The sequence below is a fragment of the Coenobita brevimanus genome, chromosome 103, assembly GCF_032717465.1.
Source record: "Coenobita brevimanus isolate Jiangsu-jjx chromosome 103, ASM3271746v2, whole genome shotgun sequence".
Lineage (NCBI taxonomy): Eukaryota > Metazoa > Arthropoda > Malacostraca > Decapoda > Coenobitidae > Coenobita > Coenobita brevimanus.
In genome coordinates, this window is record NC_137056.1 from 5124512 (window position 1) to 5140536 (window position 16025).

At 39.9% G+C, this 16025-nt stretch overlaps 2 protein-coding genes across 4 annotated transcripts in view; one reads left to right on the forward strand and one right to left on the reverse strand.

The window, feature by feature from the left end:
* LOC145415725 (phospholipid hydroperoxide glutathione peroxidase-like) overlaps positions 1-8433 on the reverse strand; it is a 40940-nt gene extending 32507 nt beyond the window's left edge. Inside the window, exon 1 of one of the 3 annotated variants that reach the window (XM_080284951.1) lies at positions 8357-8433. In XM_080284951.1, coding sequence (XP_080141077.1) covers positions 8357-8372 — 16 coding nt within the window. In that variant the 5' untranslated portion in view covers positions 8373-8433. Of the gene's footprint in view, positions 1-8303 lie in introns of all 3 variants that reach the window. The other 2 variants (XM_080284953.1, XM_080284952.1) reach the window with 2 other exon arrangements.
* A 991-nt stretch (positions 8434-9424) lies between these two features.
* Positions 9425-16025, forward strand: part of LOC145415718 (tectonic-2-like) — a 45912-nt gene continuing 39311 nt past the window's right edge. Inside the window, exons 1-3 of the mRNA XM_080284943.1 lie at positions 9425-9449; positions 11202-11346; positions 11685-11836. Coding sequence (XP_080141069.1) covers positions 11292-11346; positions 11685-11836 — 207 coding nt within the window. The 5' untranslated portion in view covers positions 9425-9449; positions 11202-11291. The remainder of the gene's footprint in view (positions 9450-11201; positions 11347-11684; positions 11837-16025) is intronic.

Consider the following 16025-nt stretch of genomic DNA (forward strand, 5'->3'; position numbering starts at 1 on the left):
CAGAGGCTAGCTCTTTCTCCTATAGCATAAAGAGAGGACAAACATGTAGTGAGTCTAGCATGGGAAAGAGAATCTGTTTCGCCATTCTTCCGAGTTGTTGCCGTGCTGCTGCCGACTTCTCTTGATTCTTCTGTGTGCTTTGTGAACTTCGTACCGAAATACCTCTGAAATTACTATTCGAGTGTGCTGGGGACTTCTTCCAGCAGTAGCAGACTCCAATCAACCCCTTCTATTGTACATATGTAAATAAGGAACCTACTATAAGTTTAGGTAAGTGCATGTGAACTTGTAGGCCTACTGTACCATTACATTTATATACAGTACGTTCACTAATTTCTTTATTTTTCATATTCATGTACTGTATAGTACTGTATTCATTACAGTATTGTACAGTATCAAACAGTATACAGTACTCTCTCCAAACACATTTGTAATGATATGAGTAATGATGATAGTGTTCACCGAAACATATAAGGTACTGAGTGGGTAGGGTTTTCGATAATTCGGCAATTTTGATATTTCGGCACTTGCCTGGTCCCATAGATGCCGAAAAATCGGACTTCTACTGTAACTTTAATTATACCTAATCACCATGAAAGTGCTATGAACACAAGAAAAGCATTTATTCTAAATGAAAATGTAAAATTGTTGGATGAAGTGGCATGTAGCATTGCAGCTTAAATGCAAATGATCAGATATAAAATGAGTCGGAATGCTTACGATGTGGATAGTTTTATTTGTTGGAAAAAAAAAAGTTAATGATGGAGCAGTAAAATTCATGTATTTGCCTTTCAATGCAACGTGTGAAAAAAAAAAAGAAGAAGAAAAAAAAAAAAAGGCTTTGTGCTCGATCTTTTTGTTATAAACTGATGATCTTTGATCAAGTAAATTTGGATCTTACGATACGTGAAGACACTATGTGCTGACATAAAAAGTTAGGCAAGATAATTATGTGAGTTCAGTTCTTGTGAATTATACTGTCATACAAATTATACTGTTTGGCTGACTTGATTCTTTTTCACGATTTCTGCATTCATGTGTATCTGAGAAGCGAGATATGCAATCACTCCATGCTGACGAATTCTTTATATATTTTTTTTTTTACTTTATTGTTGATGACTAATGGCTTTCAAAAAGTTTCACATTGCATTTTCTTTTTTTTTTTATTAGTACTGAAAGTGATTCGTGATGAAATATGCGTGATGCTGGCCGGCCATTATTCATGTGTTGTTAAGGTCAAGTTTATGCTTGATTTCTATTGAGGACTGTCAAAAGGCTTAGTGGCAATCCTTGGTGATTAAAATTTTTATGGGGAGTATTACGGGGCAAAACTAATCGGTTAGGTTTGGTTAGAATGCAGTAGCTATGCACTGATGTATCCAGTCGGTGAGGTTGTATGTAAACACACTGTCTTCGGTGTCTTAAGGCAGACGTATTTCTGATAATCTATCTTTAAATATACTTTTAACGAAAAATATGAGGCTCCTAGAACCTAACCCCCTATTTTACATGTAAATATATGTCATGTTTTAGCGAGAAATTGATTTTGTTCGTGGTTCTGCATAACCAATCTTGTGTTGTATGAACACTCAACTGTACTGTACTTACTTGGATTACTGTACAGTACTTTACTACAACACCACACCTAACTGCTTTCCTTTGTTCTAAATATAAAATTTTATTATTGATTTTGTATGTCTGCACATGTTTATATGCTTAAAAATGTGTTAAAATGTGTTAGCGTGAGTTTCAGGGGTATCTATAGGTGTAAGCCCTAATCTAACGGAATTTCGTTTTTTCTGGCATGCTCAGGGCCCCCTAGGGTGCCATTAAATTGAGGTTTTACTGTGTATGTGTGTGTATATATATATATATATATATATAGTAAATCCTTGTAGTTCGATGCATTTTACTACGAAGCCTCGTTTTTTGTGCAAGAAAAAAGTTTCTGAGTTGTTTCACACTTCCTTGTTTCCATGCACTTCGACCCTACCAGCCGGCAGCCGACACTCAGCAGACGATGCGTACCAATGCTTAGTCTAGGCATTGTCCATTTTTCTATGCAAGTTTTCCATGATCTTCATACAGCAGGTCCAGCGGGATGGTAGACACACATGAGTTTGTTATTGTTTATGATCATAACATACAATCTTCAGCCATGTTGTGAATACGCAGCAGGTTCAGCTGGGCAGTAGACACATTTGAGTTTGTTATTGTTTGTGATCGTAACAAATGATCTTCAGTAGTGTCGAGATACTATTTCTTAACAAAGAATCATTACGTGTGTCTTGTAACACTATTTATTTTTGTTTTGATGAACAAATACCTGAAATGGATGTAAAATAATGCCTACTGATATTTAAGGAAGAAAAGAATAGTACAGAGATGGTAGACTCAGCCCACCAATTTTCGATTCTGTTTGACTATACTATAGCCTCTATTCCTTGTGGCAGTGAGTAAAATAATGTTGTTATAATTTCTCCCTTCCTTTCAGCGACAAAGAGGGCACATAAAATGACCGGGCTTTAGTTGACCTATTTTGAAGTCGAAAATTAAATATTCTGGTGAAAAGTGGTTGCTTTTCCTTGGTTAGTGACATCGGGAACTAACCCATCCACTCTCAACACACCTTCACTTGCCACTCAAGCCAGTCTTCATTTATTTCTGGTAAGAATTTTTCGTGTTGCAGCTCTTTATAACAGTTTTAATGTCTTTTAAGGCACATGTTTATTGTGTTATGCTGTTTCAGCATTAGCAAACACTCTTCATTTAATTTTGGGTAGGGTCTGTTTGGTGTTATAGTACTTTCTGATAGGGTAGGTATGTGTCCTGCCGGAACGCTTCTCTGTTTTTCCCATTGATTCTTAACTTCACACATCGACGTACTGCGGTTTGCAAGGTTTTGGCGGAACATCCAAGCAGCGAAAAACAAAGATTTACTGTACACACACACACACACACACACACAAATATATATATATATATATATATATATATATACAGTATATATATATATATATACAGTACAATCCCTGCTATCCGGTATCCAGACAAACGGAATACTCAGAAAAACGGGAAAATTCAAGGGATGGTAAAAATGTCAGTAAGTTATAGCTGTTTTCCAATTTGAATGGACCGCCAAACCGCCATTTTATCGTGTCACGCGAGGCTGGGTGAAGTCAGACTAAGCAAAGTGAAGGCATTTCTGGTTAATGTAAATCCCTAGTAAATCCTCTTAACCAGCCCTCCTCTTCCCTCTTTCCCCTACTTGAATTCAGTCATCCTCCACACCCTCCACAATTTCCACAAATCACCAGTCTGCTTTTTACCACCAGACAGTAAACAAGCTCTCTTTCTGTTGTGTTGCTCTGATGGATGGTAATGTCAACACTCCAAAATGCCTAAAGAGCAAACTAAACGTTAGCGTGTCGTACTTACCTTGAAACGGAAGCTGGGCATATGCAATAGATTTGAAAAAGGCGTACTTTATGAAACACTGATGACTGAATATAATGTAGGAAATTCAACGATTTATGATATCAAGGCCTAAGCATCCAAGCTCAATGAATTTTTCATGAAATGCGAGAAAAGTAAGTCCATTGAAAAAAGGCATACTCTTCATCGTTCGAGTGGTTTTGCTTTGAAAGATCTGGAGGAGCACCTATTTCTGGTCCCCTTATACAAGAAAAAGCAAGAGAGTTTCACAGTAAAATGCATATAAAAGTCGAGTGTGATTTCAGTATTGGATGGTTAAATCGTTTCAAAGACTGGCATGGAATTTGTAAACCAAACATCTCGGGAGAGAGCAAAATGAGCAAACAGCAAACGCCGGTGTTTTTCTTCCTAACGGACCGACTCTAACTTGCACAACATAAATTCATCTTAGAATGCATGTGTGCTGGCAGAGATGAAAAAAAATGTTACAGTAATAGGAATGAAGGTTTACTTTGTTGGAAGAAAAAAAAAAAAATATATGCTTGCACTTCATATATACATCATGTATTTTATTTTGTGCAAAACAGCTGACTGGCGGTGAAGGGTGGAATGGTGGCGGTCAGTCGAGGCCAGGAACATAAACAAAGCTTGTGTGGGGGCACAGGGGTCGTGGTAATTCTACAGTGCAGTCTTAACATCAATTCACCAATAAATGTTCAAGATTTTATTTCTTTATTTTTTCCACTTTTATGAGTACAGTACATACAACGAATACTTCGATAATTAACAGAATGGTGCAAAACAGATGAGTGGCGGAATGGTGGCGGTCAGTCGGGGCCGGGACCGTAAACATAGGTCATGTGGGGACACAGGTGTCGTGATAATTCACCAATAAATATTCAGGATTTTATTTCTTTAGTTTTCCATTTTTATGAGTACAGTACATACAACAAATTATTCAGTAGTTATGAGAATGGACTTGTGCATTTTGCAGTACTGCAAGGCACTGCACACACGTGCATTATGACCATGGTGTGTGTTTACGAGGCAATTTTTCTGGTGGAATCTCTTAGTGTGGCCCCTGATGTGAGTGGTGAGTACCTGAATTGTATTTACCGCTGCGATAATTATCGCCTTTGTATAGATTTGAATATCAGAACTATGGGAAAAATCTGTAACCAGGAAGGTAAATTTCCCAAGCCGCCCGGTTAACTGGGATTGTACTGTATATATTTTTTTACATATACAGTATACAGTATATATATATATATACAGTATATATATATATATATATATATATATATATATATATATATATATATACAGTATATATATAGTATATATATATATATATATATATATATATATATACAGTAAAATCTCAAATTTCGTTTGGACATACTGTATGTACCAAAAAACCGCATCTAAATTCAAAACATCGAAATTTAAACTGAACTTCTTATGGGAAAAATCAATTTGAGTCCAGGGCCTCCCAACTTCACTACGTAAAATCATGATTTTTTGCCCACACTCCCTGTAAACTTTATGAACTATAAATGTGGTTAAGTAACTGTAGTTCTGCACTGTATTGCCATACTGTACTATAGTGTAGAATACTGCAAAATTTGTTGCAGTTTGTCAGTATCCTGTCACAGTGTTTATTACAGTAGTTACAGCATACAGTACTGTACAGTACAGTACTAACCTTAGGTTATGGAATATTATCACTTGGCTGGCTGGTGTTGGTGGTGTGTGGCAGGGGTGGACCACTTAGGTGAAGTAACCTCCTCTGTGGAGGCATCCAACCCAAATTCCTCAAAATGAAAATCATCCTTGAGTATCTGGACATCTGCAGTGTCAACATCTTCCTCCTCACCCTCATGGATGGTTATATCTTGCATCACCCTAGTAATTGACCTGAAGAAGGTGATGATCTTTGACTGTTTCTGCTTATGAAGCCCGTGACAGCATTGAAATTCGCGATTTTGCATCAAAAAGTGAGGTAGGCAGACCACTCCAAAATACATCTAAATTCGAATCATCGAATTCTAAACTGTCGAAATTTGAGATTTTACTGTACATATATCTATCTATCGCCAGACGCCTCAATCCCGTTTGGGGTGGCCACAAACAAATCGCCTCCAAGTCGCCCTGTCCCCCGCCATTTCACTGCCCTGCTCACAACTCACACCCCCCTCTCTCATATACCTCTCCACCCCATCCCTCCATCTCATTCTCGGCCTCCCCCTCCCTCTTCCCCCCTCCACCTCACTCACATACACTCTCTTCTTGTGTGTATGTGTATGTGTGTGTGTGTGTATATATATACACACACACACACACACACACACACACACACATACACATACACACAAGGTCTGTTCAGAAGGTATCCGACCTAAGGCTCTAAAAAAAAAATACGTTGCTGACCTGTTGATCTAGGACACTAATCCCCCTGAAAGTAGGCCCTTTCTGACTTGAGACACATAGCCCAGCATTCTTTCCACTGCCTTAAACATTTTTCAAAGCTGGTATTTGGTACCTCACGCAGGTGCTTCGTGGCATCTGTCATGAGCTCTTCTCTCATCTCAAATTGGTAACCCTTCAGTGGAATTCGAACTTGGGGAATAACCAAAAGTCACACAAAGCCTCGTATGGTGAGCAGGGAGCCTGCTGGGCATGCAGGATGTTGTGCTTGGCCAAAAATTCCTCAATCAGTCGTAAAGAATGGGCAGGGACATTGTAATGGTGGAGCTTCCAACTTGCCGCTTTCCAAAGGTCTGGTCTCTTCCATCAAACTATGTCACAAAGATGACGAATAACGTCAAGGTAGTAAGGTTTATTGACAGTCTGACTTCCTGGTGCATATTCATGATGCATAACACCACGGTAGTTGAAAAAAAACTGTCAACGTGCATTTCACCTTGCTGTGGGCCTGCCATGCTTATTTTGGCCAAGGCGACCCTGCATGCTTCCACTGGAATGACTGTGCTTCAATTTCCAGGTTTTTACCCACATATTCAAGTCTCATCTCCTCTGATAACAGTCTTCAGAAAGTCTAGGTTGCAACACTCCAACATGTCTTGAGCAACATTCATTCGAGAGAAGAGCTCAAGATAGCTGTGGCAAAGCACCTGCAGAATATAGAAAACCATCTCTGAAAAATGTTTCAGGATGTGGAAAGAGCACTGGACTACGTTTGTCACGTCAGAAGGGGCCTACTTTTGTGGGGATTAGCGTCCTAGTTCAACAGGTTAGCTCTTTATTTTTTTTTTAGACTACGTTCGGATACTTTCTGAACAGACCTCCCGTAAAACAAATACAGTAACTCAAAGTCAAACGGCCACCCCTTACGGGATTATGGCGTCTGGCAATAGACAGATAGATAGATAGATAGACTTCATATACTTACATTATATTAAACACTGTTCACCACTTACAAAATAAAAAACATCAAAACTGGAAAACTGACTCATGGAGGGCTTTGGCAGAGGGAGAGAAAAAAATGAACACTGCAAAATAAGGTGGTCCTATGTCTCCAGCAAACACTTCCTGTAGTAGTCTTCTGTCACATTGTCCAGGGATTCCTGCAGCTTTTCCTGGATTTCTTCTGTCAAATCTTTCACCTTTCAGTTCTAACTTAATCTTGGGGACTAAAAAAAATCACAGAAAGAGAAATCTGGCAAGTACAGGGGGTGCAGAGCAACAATGATATTGTTTCTGGCCAAAAACTGCAGAACCGACAATGTGGTGTGTGATGATGGCATGATACAAGAACATTTCTGGGTGCACCAAAATTGTGTGTCAAAATCAGTTGGATTGAACTCCAAGAAAAGTCTGTGGCCTCCAATAGTTTGTCACCAGCATGATGATCTTCCAAGGTTTCCTGTAAAATCTTGTCGATGTTTTCATCTCTTCGAGGGGTCAGAGGAGGGCCAGGAGGTGAAGAGTCTTGTAGTGATATGTTGCCTTTCTTAAAATGTGCATACCATTTGTAGACTTGTTTTTTTTTTTTTTTCATGGTCCCCTCCTTGAAAGCTTGTTCAAGCACTGTCACTGCCTCAGATGCAGTTTTCCCAAGCAAAACACAACATTTAATGCACATTCTTTGCCCATTCAAATCAGCCACTGCAGTTTGAGGACAAAAATTACAGAAGTGCATGCGCAAAGAAAAAATGCCAGAAATACAGACGCAACCCTCTAAGTGCAATCCTACGTAGCTGAATGATTCACCAGAATGCACGCAAGTGGTGCCTACATCACCAGAATGCACGCAAGTGGTGCCTACATCACCAGAATGCACGCAAGTGGTGCCTACATCACCAGAATGCACGCAAGTGGTGCCTACATCACCAGAATGCACGCAAGTGGTGCCTACATCACCAGAATGCACGCAAGTGGTGCCTACATCACCAGAATGCACGCAAGTGGTGCCTACCAGCCCAACGGAGAGCTACCAGTATTTCTTTTTCCCACACCATCGATCTATTCCAGGAAACCTAGGGTCCCCCTGCATGATAAGCATATGCTGGTGTAAAGAACTGATTGTGGGAAACATAATTAATGCTAACCGGCGCAATTTAATGTTGTCTTACTGTTACATTTAACCTGAGATTTGTGGTTATGCAAGTTTCATCTCTACTGTTACAGAATTAGACTGCAGTACTTCAGGGTTATTTGGCAAGATTACCTTACAGTATATGCTGATATTCCTTCCTGCATCATTAACAGGTACTGACATCCAATTTTCTTTTACATTAATCTGCACAAGCAACGCTATAACGGTAATTCTTTTCAGGCTTAAGCAGTAACACTAAAAGCTCTTAAGCATGCCCACAAAGTTAGTACAAATTACTACACCATCATACCACACGGGGAACTAACTGCCTCAGTCCTGGCGTGTGTTAGTTGATGCTGGTACCTGCAAGGCGGAACATTATCAATTATTATCGACTCGACCTTCACCGCTGCCGTTGCACTCCGTTGCTAGCAAAAGTGGTCCCACTACTCCTAAATCCCTTCACAAATAACGCTAAGCTTGCTATTAAAAAAGAAATAAACGTTGCTAACTAAAAACATACAGAAAATCGCTAAAAAAAAAAAAAAAAAAAAAAGCCTAATCTCCTGAATATTCCTAAAACTGTAAAAAGTTTTAGATTACCACCAGATTTGTTTGTTAGAAATTGTGGCTGAGCGGAGATGATTAGCTGCAAAACTAGCGAATAAAGCGATAACTTGGCAACTTTGCTGTCAAGTTAGCCCGTTTTTGTTTTCAACATTTTGATATACAAACATCACTATACCGAGATGTTCATTTCACTGGCGTACATAGGGTACAGCTTATTTCAGTGGGAAGGGCAGAAGCAGAGTTCTTTCGTATCCCCTGCTTTTTGAGCTTTTTTTTCTTTTTTTAAGGGAAGGAGAGTGCAGAAATACGTCTAAATATATATATATATATATATATATATATATATCGCGAGCGGGAACTGGCAGTATCTTGATAGGCCAGGAAAAAAAAAAAAAAAAAGGCAGTATCAAACCTCATGACCATCTCGTCCCGTTCATTCGTTTCTGACTTGGACTTCATAGAGTATTATTATTATTATTTTTTATTACAAACTTGCATCTTATGCGTTTGATCATATCAATCCTCATGGCTTTATACGAACTCTAGATAGCAAAACAGTCCCGAACACTTCACTGGTTACCATGGGAACATGGATTAGCGTGACTTTTGGCTTCAAAATGTTCGTTCAGTCATTATCGGGCCTTAACAATGTGGTAAGTCTTGTCCCCTAACATTATTAACCCTAGAGTACTAAACTTGGGTATAATATACCCGATGAGTATGACGTCATTCGCGTTACACAGTGATCCCGCCAAGCTAGTGTTACCGTGTGACACAGTGACTGACTGGGTCCTTCAGTAGTTAGTTCCCTCAGGGTTCCCCGAGTGCTGAAGAGGTTGCGTCATGCTGCTGCTTGGCTGGGAATTGTCCATAGTGATGGGTTTGGGTATAGTGTACCGAGTTTAGTGAGAACTGACCAGTGACATACTTGGGTATATTATACATGGGTTTGGTGCTAATAACCCTCTTGGAGCAGAGCCAGAAGTGCTTTTAGGGGTTTGGGGAAGTTTGGGGTAATTTGGTGTTTTTTTTGTGTGTGAATTTTTTCCAAAAATTTGGTGACAATTTTAGTGTTGGATGTTTTTTCTAAATTTCCCGAAAATACCTCAATTATGGTAATTGTTACTAACAGTTTAGGTAATATTAAGATGCCTTAAATTTAGTGTGTAAGTGATAGCTCTAATAAATATGCATATTTAAATTCATTCTCTTCTTAAATTCATTCTCATCTTAAATGCCGGGACCAGCTGCTTAGCCTCGGGCTCCTGCGCTGCTCGTGGGGCAATGTAGGATTGGATGATGGATGGATGGATGGACTATTTTTTTTTTTTTTTTTTCCAAACTCGGGTATAATATACCCATGTTTAGTTGCACTATAACAGTCATTGAAGTTGAGTGGTCTAGGGTTAATTCTTTACCAAACGGGCTTGGCCTTACCATATTTTCTTTTGGAATTGCTGCACCTGATTGGTAAAGAATTAATTTTTTACAAAACTGGTGTGGCCTTTCCGTAGTTTCTGTTGAAATGAGACATTCAGAGATTACTTGTTATTATTCCTGGATTACCACAGCTACTAGGAATTTTTATAAACCTATCCCAGAAGCTATAAATGAGAATTTAGAATGTGTAAATGTGTCTGCCAGCAGCCAACCATATTTAACGTTCCTAACGTGCATTTTTAAATTTGAAATCTGGTTGTCAGATGCAAGTGAAGTTAGCTTTGTAGGTTTGGTTAGGTTAGGTTAGGTTTGGTTAAATCATTAAGTTTCCCATTGCTTTGATGTGGGATACACTGACATGTCCAGTAGAGTGATGGTTTGTAGGTAAACCACGCCACCAGTTGGGGAGATGTCGGTAAACAATACCACAGATTACCGGGCCGCTTCCTTAAATACCCCCAGATTGGTATATTTTGTCTTTTTCTAATCACTTCTTGCAGTCACAATGGAATAGTTAACTGTCTGTGTTGCTTATGTCACTTACCTTGAGATCAGGAGTTTGTTATAAAAGGTGGAATCACGGCACCCGTTTGGTAAAGAATAACAGTAATTTTTGTTTTGACATACTTTAGTTTCTATACAATTGTACTGATGAAATATTTAAGATGTTGGCAGTAGTACCAGGTGACATGAAAACTTCATCCTCATTTCCTATGCCTTGTCACAGTTAATGCTAAGCTTTTTAAATATCCCTCATCCTTCCTACATACTTTGTCACTGAGACATTATTTACAAATTATTCTGTCATATAGATGAACCACTTCAGATTGAAGTCTTGTTATTTTTCAGGTAGTTTTATTCAACTGCAGGAGGAGTTAAAATTAAAATAAAATTGTCAGGCATCAAGAATTATATACTGTATATATATATATATATATATATATATATATATGTGTGTGTGTGTGTGTGTGTGTGTGTGTGTGTGTGTGTGTGTGTGTCCTCTGGGTTAAGGGATCAATCAAGAGTTTAAAATCACTCTAAGCCAATAGGACCATACAGCATCCTAGTTATCTATTTGCCTTTGACTCTAAATACTGTAGATACCTACCAAAGTGGTTAATTAGGCACAGATTGCAAGTTGAGGTGATGATTCAAAACTGCCCCTATAGATGACTGATTATTGCACTTTATTTTTCAGAGTTGAGGAAAGTGTTAGAAGTTGAGAATATTGCTACCGGTACTTAAATGCTGTACATCATAAAGACTCGGTATTTGATGGTGACTGACTATGACACTTAAAGCAGTGCCAGTACTACTGCTGCTACTACCAGTATTGCCTTCTAGTGAGTAGTTATGTTAACCCCTTTTCAGTCCAATAAAACGCTTTATATTGTACGGTGATTCTTATAGTCTTGAAATGCAATTGATTAGCTGCCTTTGACATCATTCAGGCATTAGAAATAGTGATGGGAGGAATCATTGCAGACTTAGAAAGCTTAAGAGTGGATTATTACTTTGTCTCCAGCTATACTGTAATTATTGAATGCCAAAATGTACACTCTAGAGTTATGAATGCCCATTGAATTTCCAGGTGCTCAATTTATCATTTTTAAGTACATATTTGGCTGTTGTCCTTTTGTTTTTAAGTTCTTTTTAAGCAGAATTCTTTGTACTGTTTCAGTATGGGGAGAGTACTTGGCTGTTAACTGGAGTGATGTTGAAGCACTTGCCTTAAGACATGCCTCAGTCCATGACCCAGGAGTGACACCCCTCGCTCCCTGCCCCTGCGACCTCACCCTGGCCACATGTGACCTTAACTGTTGCTGTGATGAAGTCAGTTACTGGTACTATGTACCTAACTGGTGTCCTTGTCCTTATACTACTAGGCCTTCCTCAGTACTTCTTACTTTATCTATCAACAAAAAAATCCCCTCTGTTTGTAAATCCTCTCAGTTTGATGTCCCAGCCATCCATCTTGCAGTTCTTTCTCAGTACTTTTCCATATTTTCACATTCTCTCATCATTTAACAGTCATTCATTAGTCCCTATTCCTGCCTTTCCTACTAAGTGTTGCTTGTGCATTTTCCTTAGTTTCTTCTCTCAGCTTTCCCTCATAGTGCTTCCCATCTCTTTCTTACCATTCATCCTTTTCTCCTTCTCATTCCTTGTGTCCCCATCCCTCACACTCTCATTTCTTTTTTCCCCTATTTCTTCTTTAATGCTGATGTTTGTTTCCCATTCTCATGGCTACCAGGCTACTACTGTATCTCTTTCCCATTACTCTCTCCCTCAGTGTTACTTATCTCCATCTTATCTCTTTCCTCCAGTACTGCCAGTTCTTTTCACCGTCCCTCCCTCTTTACTACCCAGTTTCTTTTTGTGCTGTTCATCCCTGCCATCGGTGCTGCCTGTTGCTTTCCTGTGGTGCTCTTTTGATCCATCCATCATCCAGTCCTATGTTGCCCCAGGAGGAGCGTAAGAGCCCGGGGCTAGGCAAGTTGGTCCTGACATTCCTCCCTTGTTGCTGCTTACTGCTTATCTTGTACCTTCCTCCTTTTACCACTTCACCATGATGATGTACACCAAACCCTTGGTTATCACACATAATTGGTGCTAAACATGGCATGTGATTGCAGAATTTCGCAGTAACAAATACGCAGAACCTATGGTTTTTATCCTAATTGGTACCAGGCACCCCAAGTGCAACCCCAAATTTCCCCTTTTATGGCAATTTAGACCCACTAAATACAGTACATATACACGATTATGTTAAGCACCAAAAATTAATATAGGCATGGTTAGGATAATAGAATACGATGAAAGGGGTACAGTAAGAAACATATACCATAGAGAGACTTGAGATGGGCTTGAAGTAAGGGGTTCCAAGGCTAGGGAGTGGAAAGCTAGTGGAAGTAGACTGTAGTACCAGTTGAGCAGGGCAGTACTCCCAAGGTAGATGGAAAACTGGTGATAGGGAGAGCTGGAGCTCCTGACCATCCCCATTTGCTGAACTTGTTCAGTGTTTCAGTAACAGAGCGTAGGCCAGCATACTTTCCAGTACAAGTTCCTCTAATTCAGTGATTCTCAAACTATGGGTCGTGACCCAAAGGTGGGTCGCGAGAGGAATTTTGATGGGTTGCAGGGACATAAAATAAGCCTAATGCTTTCAGTGTATTTTATTTACTTAATTGAAATTGTAATTATCCTTATTACATTATTAGCATATTCATAATAACTACGATATATACCGTTTTCTCTCTCTCTCTCTCTCTCTCTCTCTCTTTTTTTAAGCAGTTTGCAGGCCATTGGTCTTTGGCTTCTTCTTCTATCTATCTATCTGTCTATTGCCAGACGCCTTAATCCCTTATGGTGTGGCCATAAACAAATCTCCTCCACGTCGCCCTGTCCCCTGCCATTTCGCTGCCCTGCTCCCAACTCACACCTCCCTCTCTCATATACCTCTCCACTCCATCCCTCCACCTCATCCTCAGCCTCCCCCTCCCTTCCTTCACCTCACTCACACTCCTTGTCAGTCTCTCACCCTCCATCCTCTCCACATGGCCAAACCACCTCAGTGTGTTCCTCCTAACACTTCCTATCACATCCACATCTACACCACAACGTTCCTTTATATCCTCACATGTCAGCCTGTCTCTCCATTTGACTCCACAGGCACCTCTTAAATAAACTCATTTCAACTGCTCTCACTCTTGACTTGAGTCCTTCCAGCAACGTCCAAGCTTCACATCCATTAGTTAGAGTTGGTATCACAGTACTATCATGTAGTAACTTTTTCACTTCCATGCTCACTTCCCTGTTCCTTATCACTGCTTTCAAGGAACCAGCAACATTTCTTCCTTGTTGTACCCTTTCAAGCACTTCATCCTCCAGACTTCCATCCTTACTCATCACACTACCCAAGTACTTAAACGTACTCACATTTTCCATTTCCTCACTGTACATTCACTGACTTCACCTTTCTCTCTAAGACCATCACTTTACTCTTCCCTACATTCACATTTAGATTCCATTTCTTACACACTCTCCCAAACTCATCCACCAAGCCTTGCAGCTCCCCTTCGTCATCACTTAACAACACAGTATCATCTGCAAACAACATTACAGGGAGTTTCCAAACACTGTCCTCTCTCACTAGGGCCACTCCAGCATCCAGTGCCCTACCTTGTATCTCTTTTATTACCCCGTCCGTGTACAGATTGAACAACCATGGAGACATGACACATCCCTGTTTCAACCCAACCTTCAAAGAGAAGAATTCACTCAGTACACCATCCATACTCACTGCAGCCTTAGCACCATCGTACATACTCTTCACAGCATTCAACAACTTCCTATCTACTCCATATACTGTATTCTTAATACTTTCCACAATCCTTGTCTATCCACCCTGTCATGCTTTCTCCAAATCCATGAAGGCTGCATACAACTTCTTTCCCTTCTTTAGAAACTTTTCCACTAAGATCTAAGAATGAATATCTGATCTACACAACCTCTTCCCTTCCTAAAGCCGCCCTGTTCTTCTCCAACTAATTCCTCCGTTATTTCCCTAACTGTCAATAAGTGTCCTGCCATACACTTTTCCTATTACACTAAGAAGACAAATGCCCCTATGATTACCACACACTTCTTTTTCCCCTTTTCTGTTGTACAAAGGAATAATTATGTCTGACTTCCACTCCTCTGGGACTCTACTTTCCTCCCAGGCCAGTCTGCACATCTTCCACATCCATTCTACAATTATCTCTCCCTCATGCTTCAGCATTTCACCACACACTCCATCAATTCTTGGGGCATTTCCCCAATTTGACTTTCTTCATTGCTTCCACAACTACTATCCTACTGATTTCTTCCTGTCTTCTCACCTCCCTCCTTCTCCTAGCCATTCCCCAGCCACTTATGCTCGCGTTACTTCCATTCTCTATGTTTAACAATTCCTTAAAGTGTTCTCTCCATCTGCTCACTTTTTCTCCCTTCTCCACTAGTAATCTACCATTTTTATCTTTCACTCCCCTGCAAACTTCGCTGCCACCCTGTCTTATTCTCTTCACCTCTTTCCATAACATTTTCTTACAGTCCCTCCACTTTACACTCAGATTCCTTCAAAATTCCTCATCCATTCTCTTCTTTCTCTCTCATACTAATCTTTTCACCTCTCTCTTCCTTTCTACATATAACTCTCTCTTCTTCCTCTCAACTTCTTCCATGCCCCTGTTTCTCATCCATTCATTGTATGCTTTCTTCTTTTGTGCCACAGCCTGTCTCACCTCTACATTCCACCATGCTGTTCCTTGCACCCCCTTCTGTCTTCTCTTCACCCCACACACCACATCACATGATGCACATATTTCTTCTGTGAATATCTTGCACACACCTTCCACGTCCCCTATCTGCTCCAGTTCATATTTACCCAATCGTTCCTCCACGTCTCTCTTATATTCTGCCTTTTTTTTCATCCTCTTGTATCTTTTCCACTCTCCTTGCAACTACTCCTTCCTCCCTTCCTTCCCTTCTTCCATTTCTCCTCTTCTTCCTTGGATTAAACACACACACACACACACACACACACACACACACACACACACACACACACACACACACACACACACACACACACACACTGAAAATACACCACAACTGCCGAAATGCAGAATTTTATCTTACTAATAATGGAAACTACTGCAACCAAGAGATCACTGTATTTGATATTTAGCTTGAGAGTTTTTTTTAACTGATGGGGCTAGATATAGCCATCATTTTAACCCCTTCACTGCTAGACATTCCAGAATTTATTAAAATCATCTGGAAGTAGCAGTAGAAAACCAAAATAATAAGCTGTTATAGTAATGAGGTTAAGTCCTCCCTCTGTCCTTGTCATACATTACTCTGTCATTTCTGCTTATCCCCACCTTGTATCTCCCTCCCTCCTTCCTTAAGTGCTTCTTATCTCCCTCCTTGCCTCATTGCTTCTTATCTGCCTCACTCCCTCATTCCTTCTTATCTC